At 55.9% G+C, this 23,185-nt stretch overlaps 1 protein-coding gene across 4 annotated transcripts in view; it reads right to left on the bottom strand.

The window, feature by feature from the left end:
- Nucleotides 1–17,216: 17,216 nt before the first annotated feature.
- The window catches only part of GATAD2B (GATA zinc finger domain containing 2B), an 89,138-nt gene continuing 83,169 nt past the window's right edge, over nucleotides 17,217–23,185 (bottom strand). For all 4 annotated transcript variants that reach the window (XM_058702239.1, XM_058702237.1, XM_058702238.1 and 1 more), the window contains exon 11: nucleotides 17,217–22,600. In XM_058702239.1, coding sequence (XP_058558222.1) covers nucleotides 22,467–22,600 — 134 coding nt within the window. In that variant the 3' untranslated portion in view covers nucleotides 17,217–22,466. The remainder of the gene's footprint in view (nucleotides 22,601–23,185) is intronic.

Genomic DNA, 23,185 nt, shown 5'->3' with positions numbered 1-23,185 from the left:
CAGCTCACCTGTAATTCAACCCAGAAAGAGTGCAAGTTGGGGTGGGGTGGGGTGGGGTGGGGCGGGGCGGGGCGGGGGGGGGGCGGGGAGAGTCGGCAGGTGTCTCTTGGCTGACAGGGGCCATGTCCTGCAGCTGCTCCCTTTAAGATCCTTAACCCAGCCCGCTTCCAGGACGATGAGCTGAGCAGCTGTCTCCTCCACCATGAACCCCACACATTTCCCGCCCCCCACGATCCGTTTCATTTGGCCTAAATCTGCATTGTCCAATATGGTGGCCACTAGCCACAGGTGTCTACTGAGTGCTTGAATGCCCCGAGTCTGAGATGTGCCGTAGGTGTAAAATACACACCAGGTTTCAAAGACTTAGCACTAAAAAAACCGCATTTTTATTATATTTTATATTACTTATACGTTGAAATAGTATTTTTTTTTGATGTATTGGGTTAAAGGAACTATATAAAAATCCACTTGTTTTACTTTTGCAAATGTGGCTACTAGCAAATTTTAAATTACGTATGAGCCACGCGTTGCCAACGAACAGTAGCTGCCTGGCCTAAGTCCTGTCCCCACGCCTCATTCTGCAATCCCACAAATACCAAGTGTAACATGTCAGTGGGATCTGGGAGGTGCATGCCCTTGAGCCAAGGCACTTTAGCAAAGACAGCAAGAGGAGGGAGTTCTGTTCCCAGGCTCAGAGCAGGTGAACGGGGCTGGTCTTCGTCTTCAAGCCGCAGCCTCAGTACAAAGGTGATCACTGATAGCAGAAATTGACAGCTGCAAAAAGCCACGCTTTAGATCCAAAAGAGTTAAGTTTCCCACTTAGCACAATTAAAAATAAATCTTAAAAGAATTTGGTTTTCCTTTAAAAAAAAAAAAAAAAACCATTAAAGTAAATGGTTTTTACTTGCGCTGTGCGCCCAGGCGCTCGGGGTTCCGGCCGCGCGGCCCCACGAAGGCAGGCCCAGCACTGGCCAGGCGGCGGCAAACCGTGGTCCCTGGGGTTGTACAACCAGCGGGCTCAGCGTGGATTTTGCATTTATGTGATTGAAGAGATTAAATATTTCATGACGTGTGAAGACTACGTGGGATCTCGGGGTCCACGGAGGCGAGGCGAGCCGTCGTGACAGACCGCGAGGCCCGCACGGCTTAAGGTACCTACTCCTTGGGCCCTGGCACCAGCGTCCGCCGCGGGGCCCACCTGGCAGGAGGCCCACCAAGCGGCGCTGGCTTCGGGGCGCCGCTCCCGCGAAGGTCGGCGCCGAGCTCCCGGCCCACGGACGCCTCCCACCACCCCGTGGCCGGAAGCTCCGCTGACGCGACCATTTCCGGGCGCCGGCCCGCAGGTTCCCCGGGAGCCTCCGGCCTCGCGGCGCATGCGCGAACGGAGCTTGCCCGGCACGTGGGAGGAAGCTTCTGAGTGGGCGGGGCGAGTCGCTCGGCGCCTTTAGACGCTGAGAGGCGCCTGCGCACCAGGGGCTGCCTGCTCTCCCGGTGAAGCTGAAAGTGTGCCTGCAGTTTGTATTTTCGGCCTCTAGGGGGCAGAAGCGGGGAGAAATTTGTTTTAGATCTAAATTGTCTTTATTATCTGCCGCATTTAAAAAAAATTTTGGCTTTAATTCCAGTTAACATACAGTGAGTGTAATATTAGTTTCAGGTGTACAATACAGTGATTCACCACTTGCGGGCATCAGCCGGTGCTCAAGACAGGCACTCCCTCCTCCCCATCACCTGTTTCCCCCATCCCCCTGCTCCTCTCCCCTCTGGTAACGAGCAGTTAACACTCTATGAGGGAAAAATTTTAGTTAAGTTCGTTAAGATATAAAAAGCTTAGTTAGGATATACCATTAAATTCACCTTTTTCAAGTGTAAAGTTCAGGGGGGGTTACTCTATTCATAAATTTGAGCAGCCATAGCTGATAATTTAGATAATTTAGAAAATTTTCATCACCCCCCAAAAGAAATCCCATTAGCAACCTCTCTCCATTCCCCTTACCCCAGTCCCTGGCAGCCACTAAACTGCTTTCTGTGTCTCTGGATCGGCCTCTTCTGGACACTCACATTAATGCACTCACACAGTATGCGGCTTTTTCATGTGGCTTCTTTCCCTTAGCATCAAGTTTTCAAGCTTCATCCATGCTGTAACATGTATTGATACTTTATTGCTTTGTTAAAAAAATGTTTATTTTTAAGAGAGAGAGAGAGAGCTGGAGCGGGGAGGGGCAGAGAGAGGCAGAGGATCCGAAGGGGGTCCGCGCTGACGCAGTGAGCCCGACACGGGGCTCGAACCCAAGAACCGAGGAATGATGACCTGAGCCAAAGCCAGACGCTTAACCACCTGAGCCACGCAGGCGTCCCTCATGACTACTTTTTAAATAATTTAATAATTTATTGTGGTAAAACTCATAACATACAATGAACCGTTTTGAAGTAAACAATTCAGTGGCCTTGAGTACAGTCACAGGGTCGTGCACCACTATCCCTGCTTCCAAAACACTTCCATCATTCCAAAGGGAAAGCCTTCACCTATTCAGCGGTTTCTATTGCTACCTGCCCCTCAACCGTCCGCAACCACCAATCTGCATTCTGTCCCTATAGATTTATCTAGTCTGGATATTTCATTGAAATGGAATCATACAATATTTGACCTGTTGTGTACGGTGACTTTGATGGCATAAGGTTTTTGTGGTTCGTGGCCATTGTGGTAGGTATCAGTACTTAATCCTTTTTTATGGCCAATTAACATTCAATTGGATGTATAATAGGTGATGCGTATTAAGAAGGGCACTTTCGATGAACATCAGGTGTTGTATGTGTGATGCATCACTAAATCCTACACCTGGGTGGGGGGCACCTGACTGGCTCATTCAATAAAGCATGCTACTCTTGTTCTTGGGATTGTGAGCTTGAGCCCCGACTTAGGGGCAGAGATCACAGATAGATTGATAGACTGAAAAAAATTCTACAGCTGAAACTAATATTACAGTGTACAGTTAACTAACTGAAATTTCAATAAAAACTTGGAAAGAAAAAAAAAAAGACCTCCCAGTTTCAAAAGGAGCACCTGGGTGGCTCAGTTAAGTGACTCTTGATTTCAGCTCAGGTTATGATCTGTTGGTTCATGAGATCGAGCCCCGAGTCAGGCTCTATGCTCACTGACAGCGTGGAACCTACTTGGGATTCTCTCTCTCTCTCTCTCTCTCTCTCTCTCTCTCTCTCTCTCTCTCTCTCTCTCTGCCCCCACCCCCACCCCCACTCCCACTCATGCTCTCTCGCTCTCTCTGTCTCTCAAAATAAATAAACTTAAAAAATACACACACACACACACAATTTGTGTATCCATTCATCAGTCGATGGAATTAGACAGCTTCCACTTTTAAGCTATTTGAATGATACTACGATAAGCATTTGTGTACAAGTTTTTGAGCGCACTTACATTTTCAATTCTTCTGTGTGGATTTTGAATGGTATTTCTGGGTCTCATAGAAACTCTATGTTTAACTTTGTGAGGAACCCCCAAACTTTTCCACAGTAGCTGCACCATTTTACATTCCCACCAGCAATGTACGAGCGTTCCAATTTTTCTGCATTCTCAATAACACTTATTACTTGTCTTTTGAATGTAACAATCCTAATAAGTGTGATGTGGTATCTTATTGTGGCTTTGGTTGCACTTTCCCGATGGCCAATGTCGTCGAGCATCTTTTCACACACGTACGATTTGTGTATTTTCTTTCAAGAAATGCCTATTCAAAATCTTTCCTTATTTTATAATTGAGCTATTTATCTTTTTATTGTTAAGTTGTGATATGTTTTGGTATATGTTTTGGACTCAAGTTCCCTGTCAGATATATAGTTTGCAAATATTTTCTCTCATTCTGTGGATTGTTTTTTCACTTCCTTGATACTGTCCTTTAAAACACAAAGGTTTTAAACTTTGATGAAGTACAATTTATCTATTTTTTGTACAGAAATAATATTGCAAGAGTTCATTTTTCCCTAAGGACAAATAAAGTTAGGTTACGTTTCATGTGGTAGTGTACTCGTTCATAGTAGCTTTGGTGTTACTCTTTAGAACTATTTTATGGCGTATTGTATAATAATACACACACTAGGAGTCCCTGCTTCCAGAGCAAGAGAGGAAACATGTGAGTATAAAATAAGTGAAGAAAAAATCTTGTAACATTACTGAAAGAGCCTAGAAGCAATGGACAATCTGACAGCTATGAGATCTGGTGCCCAGCTCCCTGTAGAAAAGGTTGATTCCAGGCTGGAGCAGGAAATACCCAGAACAGGCTTTGGGGCATCTTGTTCTGGAAAGCAAAGATGTCGGAGCATAGGACAACAGCAAAAGAACACAGAGCTCCCACTGCCTACAACAGGGCAATCTGAATGTCACAGAGATGCATGAATGCACTTGAAACCTTGAATATACAAAATATTCAGAGTGACAGGCAACTGGGTGCGAGGATAAAGGGAAAGAAACACACTGGATACCACTCCTTACTCTGAAAATTGGCGACTAACTAGGCATCTGTCCCTGTGTCAATTCTATTTCCTGCATAAATCTTCCCTGTGTGAATTGTATCACAGGGTTACCAAATTGTCATAGTTGGTGAGGGAAAGGTCTTCTTTCAAAGAATTTCCAGTTAATGAGAAAGGGGGGCACCGGGGTGGCTCAGTGGATTGAGCATCGCACTCTTGAATTCAGCTCAGGTCATGACACCAGGGTCTTGGGATAGAACCCCTCCCTGCCCTTCCTCCTCCTCCTTCCTCTTCCTCCTTCCTCCTCCTTCCTCCTCTTCCTCCTCCTCCTCCTTCCCTCTCTTCGTCCTTCCTCCTCCTTCCTCTTCCTCCTCCCTCCTCCTCCTCCTCTTCCATAAGCAAAGAGTCTGCTTAAGAACCTATCTCTCCCTCCCTGCCCTCCCCCACTCATGCTCACACTCTCTCCCACTCTCTCTCTAAAATAAAAATAAATCGATGAGGAAGGAATGATAGAACTGGAAAATCACCATTTTGCAACTCTCAACAAAGTAACAGGGCTGTTGCTGGGAATTTACAATGGGGGGGATCAGGTTGTTACCTTGTTACCTTCTGAAGCCCCTAGTCACTGATAGAATCACTAGACGTGGGACCACCAGGCATGCAAACCTCCAGAAGAGCTGCAACATGTCACATACAGCACCGCCTGCTCACTTTTCTTCCCTAAAAGTGGAGACTGAATCTAACTGAGCTTCCAGAGTCAACATTTGTAGAAGAATATAGTCAATGACACCAAAGACATCAAACTGAGCCAGACTATAGCTAATTCTATTGGAAAACAAACAACTCAGTGATATACGGCAGGGGGTTTGGGGACATGCTGTGCTTTCCATTAGATCCTTACAGACTTAATAAGTGGGGCACCTGACTGGCTCAGTTGGTAGAGCATGGGACTCTTGATCTTAGGGTTGTGAGTTCAGCTCCACATTGGGGTAGAGTTTACTTAAAATAAAGTAAGATAAAATAAAATAAAACAAAATAAAATAAAAAGAAATTATTACCTTTATTAGATATGACAGTAGGGGGCCTGCATGACTCAGTCTGTTAAGCATCTGACTTCGGCTCAGGTCATGATCTCACGGTTCGTGAGTTCAAGCCCCGCGTCGGGCTCTGTGCTGACAGCCTGAAGCCGGGAGCCTGCTTCAGATTCTGTGTCTCCTTCTCTCTCTGCCCCTCCCCTACTCATTCTCTCTCTCTCTCTCTCTCTCTCTCTCTCTCAAAAAATAGATAAACATTAAAAAAAATTTTTTTTAATTTGAAAATGCTTCAGCAAAGCAAAAAGGCAGAGGTGAGGTGTGCTGAGCAGGGGGACAGAGCCTGCGAAGCCCCAGTAAGTGGTGAGGCCCAGGGCGATGGGAGCCCCTCAGGGAGCCACGGGAATGGCCAGGACCGGGACCTGCAGACCCTCGGAAGGAATGCCCAGCGTTGGGACATCACCCCGAGGGCACCGGGAGCCTGGCACCTTCCGGGGCCTGTAGGAAGGAGGCTTGGCTGGGGCAGCGGCCCCGAGGCCCTGAGAAGGGAGGCGGTCCGGCCTGAGGAAGTTCTGGGCTTGGGTTTTCAAGGCTGCCGGGCTCAGCTTCCGCGTTCCCCTGAACAAATGTGGACGGAGAGCTGGCCCTGCGCTCCGGGCTGTGGGCAAGGTCCCAGGCCTCATGGAACTCTCCCTCGGTGGCGAAGACACAAAAGCAAACCAGGCGGATGTGAAATGAAAGGCCATGCGTGACAATGTCAGAACACAACAGGCAGAAATCCTGCAGAGTCTTCCGGGCTGCTGTAACAAATTCCCACAAAGGTAGCGGTGTGAACATCACAACTGATTGTGTAGGACGGACGTCACACACAGGTCTCCTGGGCCAAACTCAAGGTGCTGACAGGACTGCGTCCCTTCGGGAGGCTCCAGAGGAGGATCTATCCCTGGTCTTTTCCGGTTTCCAGAAGTCCCCGGGAGTCTGGGGCTCTCTGAGCCCTTCTTCAAAGCCACATCAGGTGGGGTCCTTCTGGCCTCACCTCACTCTGGCCTCCATTTCCCTCTGCCCTCTGCCAGCCTCGTCCACGCCTCAGGACGCCGGCGCTCACATGGGGCCCGCCGGCATCATCCGGGATAATCGTGTCACTTTTAGGTCAGGGATTCGTCACCGTCGTTTCTTCGACAACCTGAATTCGCCCTTGCCGCGTCACCTAACGGATTCGGAGCTTCCCGGGATTAGGACACCGATCTCTTCAGGGTCTAGTACTGCTGCGGCCACAGAGGGGGAGGCTGAGAAAGCAGGGCAGGCACAGGGCCCCGGGAGGGACAGAGGTCCGGCTGAGAGGAGAGACCCGAGGGAAGGGAGAGGAGGGACGTCCCAGTGCCCTGCAGGGGCACCTACGAGGGACCCGCTCCCGGGAACTCGGCTCAGAAAAGCCCAGGGTTCAGGGCCGGGCCCTGTTACTCGTTGGGGAGGAAAGACAGGAGGGGCGGCTTGTGGGAAGCCGACCCTGGGACGGCGCTTCCCCCCCGGGGGCTGGTGCAAAAGTCGCCCGAGTTGGCAGGAATGTGCGCCTACCTCCCCGGAGGGCTCAGCGGAAGGGTCCTCAGACTCTCAAAGGGGCGTGGGACCCAGAGATGAGCTCTCGAAGCCTGAGGCCACCGGGGAGGTCACTTCACTTTATTCCATCCCCAGGTTTACACCCAGGAGAACCGAAAACGTGTCTCCACGCAAAAACTCACACGCGAATGTTCCCAGCAGCATTATTATTACAAGCAGCCAAACCGTGGAGCCAGCCAGTGACCGCCCCCCCCCTCCCCGGGCCCCCGCGGCTGGATGAGCAGGCTGGCGTGGCCCCGTCCTTGGCAGGACGCAGCCAGAAAAAGGAATACAGCACCGGTGCGCAGTGCTCCGTACGCGAACCTTGAAAACGCCGAGCTGAGCAAAAGCAGCCCGACGCACAGGACCGGGCTGCATGACTGCTTAAGAGAAGGTTCCAGAATAAGCGAAACCAGAAGGTAGACGGGCGGCTGCCTGGGGCCAGCGGTGCCGATGGGGAGCGACTGTTAATGGGTACGATTCTCTGGCGGGCGATGAGAATACTCCACGCAGATGGCGGTGGTGCCCTAACAACGGCAAGGCCACTGAGCCGCGTGGCGGGGACAGGTGAGCCGCGCGGCGGGGCCGTCTCTCAGTCGCCGAGTCTTAAAAAGCAGAAGGGGAGGGGTGCCCGGGCGGCTCAGTCAGTGGAGCTGTGACTCTCGATCTCAGGGTTGTGAGTTCCAGCCCCACGTTGGGCGTGGAGATTACTTGATAGGAGAAGGGGAAGGAGGAGAGGAAGAAATGGCTGCTCGGCTTTTGAAGTCTGTGGATGGGGGGCTTGTGCAGGACAGGGGACCAGCCTACGGCCGGCCGGCCGCGCCAGGCGCCAGAGGAGGAGGGACACGGTGAGGGGAAGGGGCCCAGGGTCGGCCGGAGCTTCTGGGGCTGAGTTCTGCCCCAACCCGATTCCCCCGCCCCCACTTCTTCTCCTCAACCTCTCTCACAGAGACTCCCCCCTCCTTCTGCCACCCTCCCAGAAGCTCTGCTTTTTTGGGGGAGGCCGCATTTTAGGGGAGGGACGTGCTGCAGAAACAGCCCCTTTCTGGGTCCTTTGGCAGAAGGGTGGCCCCGGTTTTTGCATGGTTTAGATGGTCAGCTGGGCAAAGAGAGGGTCCGACCTCTCTTTTCTCTTTAGAGCGGGGCAGTGGAGCCTGGCCTCAATCCATTGTTCCAACAAGAACAGAGAGAACAGCTTTGGAAAGTGACACGGTGACCAGAGAGGACAGGGGGTGTGACCACACTAATGGGATGAGCCCCCCCATGCTGGACCCTGGCTCAACCTGGGACAGCACTCTGCTGGGAGGGTGGAACCTTGAACCCCTCCCCAGAACCCCAAATCAGACTCCTAAACACCCCTGTTTGGGCACTGGGTCCCCAGAGATGGCTTAGTGGGGCAGAGGCCCCAACTTCCTGGAACTTGAGGATCATTCACTGAAGCTGGGGAGGGAGAAAGGGAGTGGGCCTAACAGACGGGGAGAGGATTCTGGAGGCCAGGGAAAGGGGCAGACTTGACCCCCCAACTTTGCCCTTCTGTCACTGGCCCCCTCCCCTCTCCTTTCCCTGCCCCAATTGTCTCGGTGTCTAGGTCCTGGCCCTGGGAGGAGGGGACGTTGCGGATGGGAGAGGGGAGGGGGCTCAGGCTGGAAGAACAGAGACCCGGCTCCGGGGCAGATCTAGCGAGGGCAGCAGCCTCCGGCCTGTTTCCCCGACCCCCGGCTCCCTAGATCCCCCCAGATCCCAGGCTTCCAAAGCAAGGCCAGAGCCCCCCCCCCCCAGCATGCCCTCCAGGATGGGGTAGGGGATGCCCACAACCCAGGGGGGCCCCCAGGCTGAAGACAGAAGACCAGGGCTGCCTGGGGAGTACCAGAGGCTGAGGGTCCGGACCATCAAGGACTCGGGTCCTTCAACTGCTCCTGCTGCTCCAAGGCTGGGAAAGGGGGTGAGGGCGTTGCAAGAGGACTGAGGGGCAAAGGACAGCAGGGGTCAGTGCGGGGGGCGGCTGTATGGGCAGCTGTGTGCAGGCAGGGCCTCCGGGGAACAGGGACTTAAGCTCCAGTCCTGGGGCTACTGGAGGAAGGGGAGCTGGGGTCGTGCAGGCCAGTGGTTAGGAGCAGCTCCTAGGCAGAGGGGCTTGGAGAGTCAGGGACCAAGAGATTCCCCACTGCACAGGTCTCTGGGGGTACGAGGCTGGCTGAACCCTGGGTCTGCCTGCCTCTCCACCCCCATGTGCTTGGCAGGTCTTCACCCGGCCTCGTGGGCCGAGTCACATTCGCAGGCGTGTGGGGTCAGGGGGCCTATGCATGTGGGTTCACGGCTCTGCTCATGTTCTGAGCCCCTGACTGTTGCTCTGTGCTTGTGTGTTTGTGACCGTCTGTAGGGACATCTATCAATGTGACCTGCGTTCGTGCCCTCTGTGGGAGTATGCGTCTGGGACGGAACCTGTGTCTAGAACACGGAGTGGTCTGTGAGGTTGGGGTCTTTAGTCCAAGTGTGTGTGTCTGTGAGTGTGTGTTTCTCCCTGTTTGGGGGCCAGGGTCGGGGCAGTGGGAGGGGAAGGGGGCCGGGAGCCGGGAGTCCTGGGAAGCTGACTCTGTGGGCAGAAGGGGAGAAGGGGAGGCGGGGGCAGGGGGAGCACAATATCCCCGCCGGGGCCCCTGACCTCAGCACGGCGCCCGCCCCAGCCCCTCTCCGTTGCCGGGACCATCAATCACGGTGGCCCGCCAGGCCGGGGCCTCGCTGACAGCCGCACAGCAGCTGGCCCGGCCCTGCTCCCCACCCCCCATTTGCTGCCCCAAGGCCCCCAACATAAAGTCCTGCCTCCTCTCCCTTCCCCCAGGCCAGAGGCGGTGGGCCCCGGGAGGCCACCATGTCCAGGCCTCTCCCACTGTCCCCACAGGCCACTCGGCAGGCTCAGAGCCGGGGGACGTGGTGGCCGTGTGGGAGCACCGCCGCTGCCCTGCCGGGTGGAGGGGGAGCCACCCGTGCCCATGTCGGGGCAGTGGGACCGGCCAGTCCTGGCCAGTGACGGTAGTGCCTCCCTGATGCCAGGACGGCTCCCTGCATCTGGTCGCCCTGCCCTCACGTGGGCCCCTTCCCCCTCCCCTCCCCCCCCTTCCCCCTCCCCTCCCCCCCCCCCCCCCCTTCCCAAGTCCACCAGCACCACCGCGGGGCCGGGAACCGCTCTGGGTGCCCGTGAGCCGGCAGGCCCCATACGGCTGGCAAGGAGGTGACTGGGCTCCTGCTGGGGGCAGGGGATGAGAGGGCACGGGGGCACCCACGGGGCTAACGTAGCTGTCACACAGCGTGCACAGTGCCTTTCAGGGGCCACAGAGATGTTCTCTTCTAAATTTCCTTAAAGCCAGAAGACAACAATGAATATAATACTGAATATATGAAAATGGATTGTATTTGTCTTTATACCAATGCAATTATCAAATACAATTTACAATTTATGGGGGCGCCTGGGGGACTCAGTCAGTTAAGCATCTGACTCTTGATGAGGAAACGATCTCAGGATTTCATGAGTTTGAGCCCCGAGCCCGGAGACAGACTCTGCACTGACAGTGTGGAGCCTGCTTGGGACTCTCTCTCTCTCTCTCTCTCTCTCTCTCTCTCTCTGTCCCTCCCCTGCTTGTGCTCACTCTCTCTCAAAATAAATAAAACATTATATATATAGTATTTTTTAATGTTTATTTTTGGGAGACAGAAAGTGAGCAGGGGAGGGGCGGAGACGGAGGAAGAGCCAGAATGCAATGCAGCTCCAGGCTCTGAGCTGTCAGCACAGAGCCTGACACGGGGCTTGAGTCCACGAACCTTGAGATCATGACCCGAGCCAAAGTCAGACGCTCAACCGGCTCAGCCACCCAGACAGACGCCCCTGTATGTATAGTTTAAGTAATTTTCTGCCCAATGTGGGGCTTGAACTCACGACCGAATGCGAGAGTCGCGAGCGGCACCTCCTGAGCCGGCCGGTGTCCCCTACAAAATCCAATCTTAAACGATTTTTATGCAGGACGGCAAAGCGCCGGCTCACGCACAGACGGGACACGGCCTCCGGAGAGTCGCCGGGCTGGGGGCTGAGGCGGCCCGGTGCCCCAGGTCTGTCCCGCTCCCACGAGCACCCAGAATCCCGGAGGCGGAGCGCGGGGGGTGGGGGTGTGCGCCTGATGCAGGGGGTCCCAGAGCCCTCCTGGGGGCACAGCTCCCGGGGCGGCCCTGCCCTCGGCCACCCTCAGGGTCACACCGCTGCCGGCGGCGGCCTCCACGTGACCGGCGCGGCCACCCGCCCCCACCGCCGGGGTGCGCAGCTGACACCGGGCGGCCAGCGCGGGCGCCGAGGGGTGTGGGAGCTGGGGCAGGGGTGCGCGGGGCTTCGGCAGCGAGAGCGCGGCAGAGGGAGCCCGGGTCGGGGCGCGGCGGCCCCCGCAGCACAGGGGCGAGCACGCGGTGCGCGGAGGCGGGTCCCACCTGCCGGCCGCAGGCGACGTGATGGAGGAGGGGCCCGCGTGACGAGCGGTTGGGGCCCGACGCAGGGGACCGTGGGACCCCTGGCGGGGTCTGGGGCGCAGAGTCCGCGTGGGCCTCGGCGGGACTCGGTCCGTGCGTGTGCGTGCGGGGTGCGCACGCCTCCTCGTCCTCGGGGCGCAGAAGGGCGCGGCTCGGTGCCTGTGCGGGGGCCGGGGGGCCGCAGAGCCCGCGAGGAGCCGGAGGCCGGGGCGCGCGGGGTCCACTAGGGGGCCCCCGAGTGCAGGCAGCAGGGGCCCGGGGCGGCGCGTGGCGCCTTTGTGTCCGCGTCCCGACCCTTCGCCGGGGGAGGCGCCGAGGAGAGGGCAGGGGAGCTGGGTCCCTGGTCCGGAGCCCACTGGGAAGCGGCGAGCAAAGGGCGGGGGTCAGGAGCTCCCCCGGGGCCAGAAGGAGGCCCGGCTGGGGTTCCCGTTTCCTGCTGGCCGAGCGTCTGGGGAGGGAGGGCAGAGCCGTCGCCGCGCTTCCAGACTTGGGGGCGGAAGCCGAGCGCTTCCAGGAGGAGGAGGCACCTGCGGGGAAACGCGGGAAAGGAGCCGCGGCCGGTGTGGACTGCGCCGGGGGCCGGGGCCGGGGGGCCGGGGGGCCGGGGGGCCGAGGCCCCGGCCGTGCGCTCGCCCCTGGGGCAGGCCTTTCCCCTCGGAGAGGCACCAGGGACGCGGACTTCCGAACCCCCCCCGGGAGCTCGGGGTGGCGGGGGACTGAGCCGCCGGCGGCGTGCGCGTCCGGGCCCAGCCTCCTCCCCTTCCTGCTCGCTCCTCCGACCTGGACTAGCTGCCTTCCCTCTCCGATGCTCGGCCTCTCCTGTGTAAGCCTGGAGAAGTCGAAGCGCTTGCAATTTGAGGGGCGCCCGGCCGAAGTCAGTCCCCCATATATGTTTGTGAGGTTGGTGGATGAAGGAACAGGCAGGCAGTCACCTGGCTGGCCCAGTTGATGGAGCGTGTGACTCAGCCCAGGGTTGGTTTAAGGCCCTCGGAGGGCGCGGACATTGCTTGGGGTCTGTAAGGGGCGCCCAGTGGTTGACGTCAGTTGAGGGTCCGACTCCTGATCTTGGCTCAGGTCAGGATGTCACGGCTCAGCTGTGGGATCGAGCCCACTTTGGGCTCTGAGCTGACACTGTGGAGGCTGCTTGGGATTCTCTCCCTCTGCCGCTCCCCAGCCCTCTGTCTCTCTCTCAGAATAAATAAACTTAACAAAAAAAAAAAAAAAAAAAAAAAAGTCTTTAAAAAATGTTTTTTAAAAAAAGGAAGGACAGAGGGGGGGGAGGGAAAAAGGAAAAAAGGGAAACTATTCTAGGGTCTTGAGACAAAATTTTGTATGAGAGGTTTTTTTTTTTTGGTTTTTTTTTTTTTTTTTTTTTTTTTTTTAATTTGTGTTTATTTTTGAGAGAGAGAGAGCACAAGTAGGGGAGGGGCAGAGAGAGAGGGAGACACAGAATCCGAAGCAGGCTCCAGGCTCTGAGCTCAACCCACTGGGCCACCCAAGTACCCCAGTTTCTTTTTTCTTTCTTAACTTTTTATTTATTTTTTTAACAATTTTTTTAACGTTTATTTATTTTTGAGACAGAGAGAGAGCATGAACGGGGGAGGGTCAGAGAGAGAGGGAGACACAGAATCTGAAACAGGCTCCAGGCTCTGAGCTGTCAGCACAGAGCCCGATGCGGGGCTTGAACTCACAAACCGTGAGATCATGACCTGAGCCCAAGCTGGACGCTTAACCGACTCAGCCACCCAGGCTGCCCCAGAGGTTCTTAATAAAGAACATTTTTGAAAGGATTTAAGATCTGTTACAAAGTTGCATAAAATACAAAGTAGCCAGATAAGGGGCAACAAAGATACGTTTTTCCCCAAGTTCACAGTTGTACCCCCGGATGAGGTCAGTGCCTGGCACTGGCCAGCCCCCACTGATGATTTGTTGAGTCACCTAATAAGATGGGAGAAGGTGGCATAAATGCAGATTTGGTTTAAACCCAAATGGTAGTGAATTTCAAAACACATTTACATCCTTCCTGAGCAGCTGAGATGCCCTGAGTTCTCAGCCGGGGGCTGGCTTGTTTTCTGGGGGAGGATCTCCCGCCTGGTTTGCCGTGACTTCAGTGTTGGCCCCTGCCCCCCTCCTTGCTTCCAGGCCGGGGTGGGGGTGGGGCTGGCACGCATCTGTTCTGACTGCGGCTTTCGTCTCCCCTCCCCACCAGTGTAACCTGGGGCCGCTTGGTGCCTTAGCCCTGAGGTTTACTGGCACAGCCCTTGGGGGAGCCATCTGCTGTATCCGTCCGTAAACCGGGAATGAACTAGCAGCTGCCCAGCGCGCCCCGAGGCCTGTTCACCTGTGCCCTGGGAGAGGAGCGGTGTGCGGCAGGAGGGGCACGGTTCGCCTCCCTGTTTCCATCCCACAGCGGGATCCCCGCGGAGGCTGCAGGGCCCCAGAGCCTGACGCTCACAGTGCACCAGACGGCGGTGCCGGCGCGCGTCGCCAGAGGCCACCTGTGGCCGCTGGTCTCCTGGAGCCACCTGGGGACACGGCTGCCCAGCCCTGCCTGCTGGAGCCCCAGCCCCACCCCATGGCTCCCTCCCAGCCCCGACCCCTGGCCTCCCCGCCGCCGGCCGCTCATCGGTGTGGAGGGCATCCAAGTTCTGGTGTCCGTGCTTTCAGTGGGGCACCGGGTCTGGCACCTGGCGCAAGGTGTCCTGCTGGTGCAGGGTGAGCCGGGTGGGGGTGCCCTGGGGCTCCCTCTTCCCCCACGGGAGACTGTGTGGGGAGACGGAGGGGCAGGAGGGGACGGGACGTACGGGCCTCAGGGCCCTTCCACGTCGGCCCAGCTCCCCCGGAGTCTGTCCAGTGGCCACGGTCCTTGTCCCGGCCTCCAGGCGGCAGTGCCACCTTACCAGCATGGCCCAATGTGTCCGTGAGCCCCGTCTGGTCTGGCTGAAGAGTGGGAAGGTGCCGAGTCCTGCGGATAACGTTCAGCTGACCCACAGCAACAGGTACCCCCAGTTCCTGGGTCCCAGCCCCTCCCTCCTGCCACCCCAGGCACCCGTGCCCACCTACACCGAACACACCGCCTGTATCTCAAGTCCACATGGCAACTGCCCCCCCAGCCCCCCCGCAGCTCTGCTCCACCTGCTTCACTGTAGGTCACGCCCCCACACAGGGGGTGGGTACACTGGGTCTGTGGTCTTGGAGACAGCCCCCTCCTTTAGAGCCACCTTGGAGCTTGGTAGGAAGGAGCCCCCAGCAGCTGTGTGTCTCCCCAGCACGTTGACCCCGGTGCAGCTCTCAGGGGAGGACGAGGCCACCTACCAATGTGTGGCAGAGAACAACGCCGGATGCAGGAGGCCAGTGCCCGCCTGGCTGTGACAGGCGACCCAGAGCAACCCCCTGCCCCAGGAGGCCTGTGGACCATGGCCCTCTCTCCACCTCTGCCATTCGAATGTCCTGGGAACCACCTGCCTCCAGCGGGGACCGCATTGGCTACGTGCTGAGCCTCCTTGGGAGGGTGGGTGTGGACCGACACCCCTGTACCTGATGGGTGGGGCCCCGGGCCAGTTCCCCCCACTCCTCGTGCCCCCCAGCCCTGTCCGGACTCTTGCTGGGCCTCGGGGTCTGTGGCCCTCTGGTGTCTCCCCACGGCCTCCTGCCCTTTCCCTTCCTGGCTCCAACTTCTGTAGCCCCCTCCCTGCTGTGTGGGGACCTGGCATGCACAGCCGAGCACCGGGTGCCCCCTTTGTGGGGTGAAGGGGGTCAAGATGGGTGCGAGGCTGCCAGACTGCTTTGCTCCTCAGAGGCAGCTGGCCCCGAGCTCCAAGAGGCCGAGGGTAGAGGGCTGCTTTGAGCACGCCTTCTCCCACCTGGCTCCGGCCACGGCCAAGGCCTACTCCATCTGCGGCAGGGGGTGCCGGCTGGGACTCTGCCTCCATTGCCGCCTCCACCACGGGCGGCAGGGCAGTCAGCCTCACACCATCTCCTCTGCAACTCCAGCCACCCTGGGGTTGGCTTCTCCACCAAAGTGCTCAACACCACCTCCGTGCAGGCCTCCTGGGGCCAGTCCATGGCTTCCAACTCTCACCGCAAGCTGCTGGCTGCTCGTTTTGAGGGGCCTCTGCTCCTGCCCGGAAGCGTCAGCTCCTTCCTCTACACAGATCTGGGCGAGGCCCTGACCCTTCTTATGGCTCCCCTGCCCTCTTCTCAGGGTCTCTCCCCAGGCACTGAGCCTTCAGTGCTCCCCGCAGAGCTGGCCGCCCTGTACCAGATCAAACTGCAGGCGTTCAGGGACCTTGGGGATGGTTAATAGCAGCTCCCGCTTTGTCTCCCTGCGTGAGGTGCCCCTGGCCACCCCTGGTGAGTGGGGTCCTGAGGCAGGTGGGCAAAGGAGCCCCTCCCTGCCCCTTGGTCCTAACATGAGTCCTGAACAGCTGAACTGATACGAGCTGCTTCTCTGAGCCGCCATATGGCCATCTCCCCCCTTTTCAGACCCAAAGCACTGGCCCCTCTTCAGGGGCGTCCCTCCCCATCTGACTGCCCTTTTTGAAAGGAGACAGAGTTGGGGTTTGGTGGCTGTGAATCCTTTGCAGAGGCATGGGGCACCCCGTCCGTGCCCTCGATTCCTCCTCCCTCTGCCAGCCCATGGCACCCAGGGCCCCACTGTCCCTCCAAGGGCTGTCCTGTATTGTACCAAAGGAGGGAAGACTTTGGAGGAAGAAAAACCCAGGGTTTATCTTATTTATTTATTGAGAGTGTGAGCGGGGGAGGGGCAGAGAGTGAGGGAGACAAGAGGCTCTGCACTGACAGCAGAGAGCCCAACGTGGGGCTTGAACTCACGAATGGTGAGATCATGACCTGAGCCGAAGTCAGATGGTCAACTGAGCCACCCAGGCACCCCGAAAAACCCCAGGTTTGGAGGGGGACCCCCGACAGGGTCTTCTCTGTGCTCCTGGAATGACGCTGGTGCCAATGACAAGACCCCGGTGAGGCCGGGCCCTGCCCCTACACCATGAAATGTGGCCGGGACCGAAGGGTTAAAAACAGCCCCAAACTTCCGGTCCTTGAGGAAACAACATCCTGTCCCCTGGGTGGACCCGATCTAAGTGCGTTGTTGGAAATAATGAAAATGGACATAATAAATTAGGACCCGGTTCATGTTCTGGGTCTTCAGGAACACTTGGGGGAGCAGGGTGAGGTGGCAGGAGGGTTCCGGTGTCTCCGGGTGCTGCACGCAGACTGAGGGCCAGCAGGGCAGAGCGAGCTGTGGCTCCAAGGCTGCCGTCTCTAGAAGCCTCGTGTCACAGTAGAGACCAGAGCGGTTATGATGGGAGGGGAGGCCAGGACGGCTGGGGGCCCAGCCTCTGCTCAGTGCTGCCTCCTTCCCTGCGCTCTTGACCCGAAATGGGAGGTCAGTGGCCTCCAGAGCTCGGGCTCCACATAAGGGTGGAGGTACAAGAACACACAGTGGGCACAGGCTCTCAAGAACCATCGTGGTGGACAGAAGGGGCATGACCCGAAGCTGCCCCCTAGCCGCAGGGAGCATAGGCGACAGCTCGTCTTCCGATCGCCCCTAAATGGACCAAAGCACGAGGCACAGGAAAGTTTAGAAACCATTCCTTTCTTTATTAAACATAGCTTGCAAGTGATAAATATTACAAAGTTTTTTTTTCTTTTAATCCTTTCTCCAAAAATTAGCTTATTATTTGAATCTGTTGCTGCTGAAGTACTCAGCAGCATCTGAAACGGATGGGAGTGTATTTGCCTTTTTGAAAACCAGTTTCTGTTGGTCTTAGTTTTTTCATTTTAATTTCCAAACACAATGCAGAAAATCAGAATGAGGTTTAAAAAAAAAAAAAAGGAAACTTAGAGCCTGTGCAAAAGGGTCCTGCCCCCCAACCCCCATTCAGAGAGGCCGGTCCCGCCCCAGCCCCGCCCCCCACCCCACCCCCACGCTGCCCAACCTTCAGGCCTCACTCACCGTCCCAGACCCTCTCCAGGCTTCCTGGGGTGGGGGGGGGGGGGCGGGTGGGAGGGAGAAAGGGGGGCCTCGAATGTGGGAGCCCAGGACCGGGCTGTGGGGAGCCGCCTGCAAGGGCTCAGATGAGGTCTGAGGGAGGGAGACGAGAAGTGGGTACATCTGAGCTCCGCCACGCCGCCGTCACCCTGCGGCTCACCAAGAATGCAGGCCGCCAGACCAGAAGCCTGGGCACCACTGCCCCCAGCACCCCGGGGGCCCGAGGGCAAAGCGGCCACAGCTCTGCCGACACCTCGACCTCACTCTGCTGCCCTTCCCGAAACCAAAGTAATGGCGGGGCCGGGCCGGGCCACGCACGCAGCCACCGCAGCACTTAGGTGCCCTCCCTGCATCTGGGGCCCCACCACACTCCCCACCTCCAGCTGTTGTCTTGCAGGTGAGGAAAGAAGCATGAAACGGAATCTTACACTTTGTGGCCAGGTGATCTCCCCTGTCGCTTCACAGACAAGAAAACAGAGACCCAGAAAATGAACCCTCCCAAAGGGCACATAGCAAGTTAGTGGGAAAGCCTGGGGCAGGACCCCAGGTCACTGCCACCCCACCCTGTGTGCTGTGGCTCTCCACTCTCGGCAGCACGGACCGGGAACCCCAGCTTTCACAGTGGCCCAGCCTCACCCCCGTGACGAAGCCTAAAACCACGTGTAGACGCACGTGATACGTGAGGCTTTCTTGGGGTGACTTTGCTGAGACCCTATCACCCCCGGTCATCTACGCTGAAGGTGGGGTGGGGGAAATCCCTTGCATAAGAAAGCTTGACACTGAATTTTGTTATATAGGTATATTGTATATATGCTGATGCAGTCAGAGGAAAAAAACAGTGCAAATACAATTACAATTCATAAGAATACTTGGTTTCAATGCCCCCGGGAGCTGCCCCGCTCCCCGGCTGCCCCCCAGCCCCCAGCACCTCCCCGCAGTATCCGCCGAATGCTGGGGGCGGGGGGGCGGGCGGCTTAGGGTCGGGGGTGGGCTCTGCCAAGGCAGTGCTGGTGACCCGGAGGGGCTACTCCAGGGCGGGGGGCAAGGCACAAATCGGGGTGGGTGGTGGGGGAGGTGGCGTCTCTCGGGAGGGATGGGGTGGGGGCAGCTGCCAGTCTCCGCGTGCTGGGCCCGGCCCGCTCCCCGCCCCGGCCTCCACAGCCCTGCCTCCCTACCCCCGCCCCTTCCCCAGAAACCCTTTTGCACACGGATCATACACAAACGGGCACATTACAAAACGACGTAACACAGTTTCACAATATCCATGGCGAGGGCTTTTTTTTCTCTTTTTCAGTTTTTTTTTTTTTCTACACAATGTACAATTCCTTTTAAATGGATCAAGAAATAGCTTATATACACGAATGAGTCCTTGTTATAACATCTCGGCAGCAAGTATCATAAGCTAATGAAAGTCTTGTTGGAGGGCAGGGGAGCCTAGGGCTGGGTGGGTGGGGTGTGGAGAGAAGGGTTATGCCTTCTGCAGGGGTCTGGGGGAAGGAGTGGTTGGGGAAAGGAACAAAAGTAAAATACCAAGAAGCATCTTTACAAAGCAGTTCTATAGCTAATTCCTTTTAAAGGGGGAAAGGAAAGGTAACCAAAGCAGGAAAACATTTATCTTTGTGTCTTAAAAAAAATTGTCTACCATACATACATCCAAAAATGTGGAAAAAATACTTATTCCAGGGATGGAGAAAGTCCAGATGCTGTGGTCGAATGACAAAAAGAGCAAATAAAAATTAAAAAAAAAAAAATCTACAAATGAGGAGGACCCCTGTCCCTCAGCCTTATCCCCACCCCCCCGCCCCCCACCGCTCATCTACCCGTTTCAGGCGTCTAGGGAGGAAGCCACCGGCTACAAGCGACTACTTTCAGAGCCTCTGGATGCGGGGGGGGGGGGGGGGGGCCAGGCAGAGCCACCGGGGGCCCTCGCTCTAGCCATCCCCCTGAGCTTCAGAGCACTGGGGTGGAGGACCGCTCTGAACAGGGGGTCGCCTTTCTTCCTATCTTTAGGCACGAGGGTTAGTGTGTATGGGCTCAGCCTGGGGATGGACAGCGACAAGAGACTGGGAGGGACACAAGGTGATCAGTGATGAAAAACTCAAGAGGTAAGGAAGACAGGACAGGGCGGGAGCAAGAGGAGGTGAAAGGCTGGTACTTCACCATGATTAAGGAAAACTCACCCCCATCGCTAATCCCAGGAAGGGTATGGAGATGGGGAGAAGTGAGAAATCAAACGCCAGCGATTGAGCAAAGGGTCATGGAGCTAAACTAGTCGTTGAGCAGCCTGTACGTGACTGAGCCTGAGGGGAGGAACTCTGGGAAGGCTCCCGCTCTGCCCACCCCCAGCCCACCCCCACCTTCCCCCCCACCGCCTCAGCACCCGGCCAGGCACTAGGCTGGGCGTTCCCCGTGGCTCCCAGCTCCCCACCTCGTCTACACTTCCTACTTCCAAACCCCATCACAGGTGGCCTGGCTCCCAGGGAGGAGACTCAGCTCAGGGCGGGGATGGCCCCCAACCAGACGGTATTGCACATTCTCTGTTCCTTACTTTTAATCTCAACTGACAAACTTGGGCACCTGGTACCTCCGAGCTGGGGGAGGGGAGACATGACAGAAATGGCACTTTGTCATGGCGGGCCGGGCGGAAGAGGCTAGACAGACATGCCACAAGGCAAGGTGATTTGCAGGTAAAATTTAAAAAACAACAAAAAACAAAAAGAAAAAAAAATAAAAAAGCTTCCAATTTCGTGGAAGAGAGAAAAGCAAAACCAAACGATTTATCCAGTGCTTTCAAAGCACAGAGGGCAAAGCAAAGATGTAAGAATATATCTTTTTATATATATATATATGTATATATATATAATTTTAAAATAACCCCAGACCCAGTTTCATAATCCCCCTTCTCCCCCACTTACAGTCAGGGGCACCACAGGCCCCAGAAAAAAAACTCCAAACAGCCCCATCGTTATCTGTTACTAGCACCTAGCTTCAGATCACTTCACCACTGGGGGAGCCCAGACACAGGCTGTATCTCTGCTCCTTTATTAAGCGCTCAATGAATTTGGGGGAAGGGAGGAAAGAAAAAATCCAGGAAGGCCCGTAGGGCCAGCAGAGTAACCCACAGTGGCTCTGGGGTATGGGGAGGGGGGGACTGAGCCTGATTCCAGCTCCTTCTCCCCACTGACTCACAAACTTTATGGGCAAGATGTGCAGTTTGTGTGTGTGTTAATTTTAAAAGTGCCTTCTTACTTTAAAAACATTATTTAATTTTTTAAAATAAAAGTGGGGGAACTTTCCCAGGTGGCTTTCAAGGACAAAATTCTAAACTCCCCTTCACACGTCTCTGCTCAGTGTATCCCTTTCCTGTACTCTGGCAGCTTCTAGAGCTGGAGAGGCAGGTGTTACGGGAGAGCAGAAACCCCTGCCTTTTAGGGGCTTCCTTTACCTCAGAGACAGCCTGGTCCCCCTCTTGCTTCCCCCACGGTGTGGGGAGATGGGGTGCCAACCTCTCTTATCCCCAGAACAGCAACATTGCACAATTCAGTTCATTCCCTACATTAGTAGCGCTTAAGAAAAAGCTGAAAACAACAAAAAAGGAAAATTAATAGATTTCTGGAGATGGGTTGGGGAGGGGGCACCACAACTACTTTTGCAGCCGAGACTCAGATCTGGCTTTGACCAGAGTTGTGTGGCTCTGAGCAGTGGGTTCTGCACTCAGGACAGCAGACCAGGGCAGGACTCCAAGCTGGTGAGGCATCCCTGTTCCCTCCTCCTGGCTGGAGGGTGGGACAGACAGATGGGGTCTCACCTGCTGGGAGAGAAAGCCCTTCTCTCTTCCCTTCTCTGTCTCACTCAGCATGTCCCGCCCAGCTCCCAGGACACTGGCTAACTCAGGCTGGATTATAGACGGGACTTGGGGGACTGAGTTTACCAGGAGCAGATCAGGATTAAAAAGGTGTGTGTGGGGGGGTATTTTACAAAGAAAGTAAGGTGAAATAATTTTGGGCTAGTTGACCTGGAATAGACTTCTATCTCCACTGGGACCAGGAGAGCATCCAAGAGGCCAAGACCAGCCTCCGTCCTCCTTGGCTCAGCACTATACTTGTCCCCATGTCCCTCTCCCCTTTCTCTGTGGGTCAATTCCGTGGTGGTTACATTTTAAAGCTTCTCCCTCCAGGCTCATTCCCCTCATTCTTAGAGCCCAACTTCAGTACAAAACACCACCTCCCAGCCCAGAGACACCAAGGGCTGATGTCCTCCCTATCTGATGCCATCACCTTGCCCCACCCCCAGGTTAAGTGCATTAAAAACTTCTGCCCCCAACGTTGCCAGTCATATCTGCTTGGGGACCCCCTGCAATGCTCCTGTCATTTATCTGAATGTCATCTGTGTTTACAAAAAAGAAAAAAAAAAAAGAAGAGAAAAAGAAAAATATTGAGAAAATAAAAGGGTTTAACCGTCCACTGAACAAAGGGGAGGACACACAACACCATTAAAAATGATAATAATTAGAGCATAAAAACTTTAGAAACACACGTCAGAGGGCTTAGATTTCTCTCTCCCCAGGACCTCACTCTGACCTCATCCGAGGTGAAGAGCACCTCACTGTGAAAGAAAACCGGAGAGAAGACAAGAGCGGCAGAATCGCAGCAGTGAGAGAGAGGTGGCGGGCAGGGCAGGCGCGTTTTCCTGTTGATTTCTAGGTTTGTCTTCTGTTTTCTGTTTTGTTTTCCGTGTATGGTAGGCACCAGTACAGGCACTGCATGCGACGGAAGTTGGGGGCAATGGGAGAGGAGGGGTAAAGGGTTCAAGGCTGGGGCAGTGCACGTGGACAGGCGTTATTTCTGCCCGCTGATGGACTGCGCTATAGACCGGGGAGGGATCATGTCTAAAAGGTACTCCCGCTGTCTGTCTGCCAAACTGGGAGCTTTGTGTCCTCCGATGCCGGTGTTCAAGTATGCAATGTTGACACCTGGACCCAGGAGACAAAAGCGGGAGTGGGGGGGAGGGGTGGAGGGGCAGGCGTTAGAAGAGGAAGCAGCATCTTCTTGACTGCACGACCCGGTGACCGTCCCAGGTATGACCTGGGAGGACCCGGGGGCGTGGACTTGGAGGTGGGGCGGGGGCACCAGAGGTTATGTGCATCTGTCCAGACTTAGGTAAGTGTTATGTCAGCAGCCAACTGCCCCTCTGCACCCCACGTTTAGGGAAAGGGGTCCTCTCGAAACTTCAGTCCTACCAGGAACAGAACAAACACGGTCTTGACGGGATGGGCGAGTCAGAGAAACAGAGGAGAGTATTGAAGACACAGGGATGCACTCATGGAATACGTTTTGGATTTCTGTGAAGCAGCAGCCCTCCACCATTCAAACAGGGTGGGGACAGCTGACCCTGCTCTTGTCATCGAGGTCAGTGACCACACACCCACCAACGGGGCCACCAGACAGTGAACAGACAAGGGCAGGGACTGTGCTGTTTTCACCACCAGAACCCTATCGCGCTGTGCTCTGCACGGACCATGAAGCTAGCAAACATGCTAAATAACCAGAGTGAAGGG

This window comes from Neofelis nebulosa, chromosome 15 (genome assembly GCF_028018385.1).
Source record: "Neofelis nebulosa isolate mNeoNeb1 chromosome 15, mNeoNeb1.pri, whole genome shotgun sequence".
Lineage (NCBI taxonomy): Eukaryota > Metazoa > Chordata > Mammalia > Carnivora > Felidae > Neofelis > Neofelis nebulosa.
The sequence above is the reverse complement of the archived record's forward strand: the minus strand, read 5'-3'. Positions and strand labels throughout refer to the sequence as shown.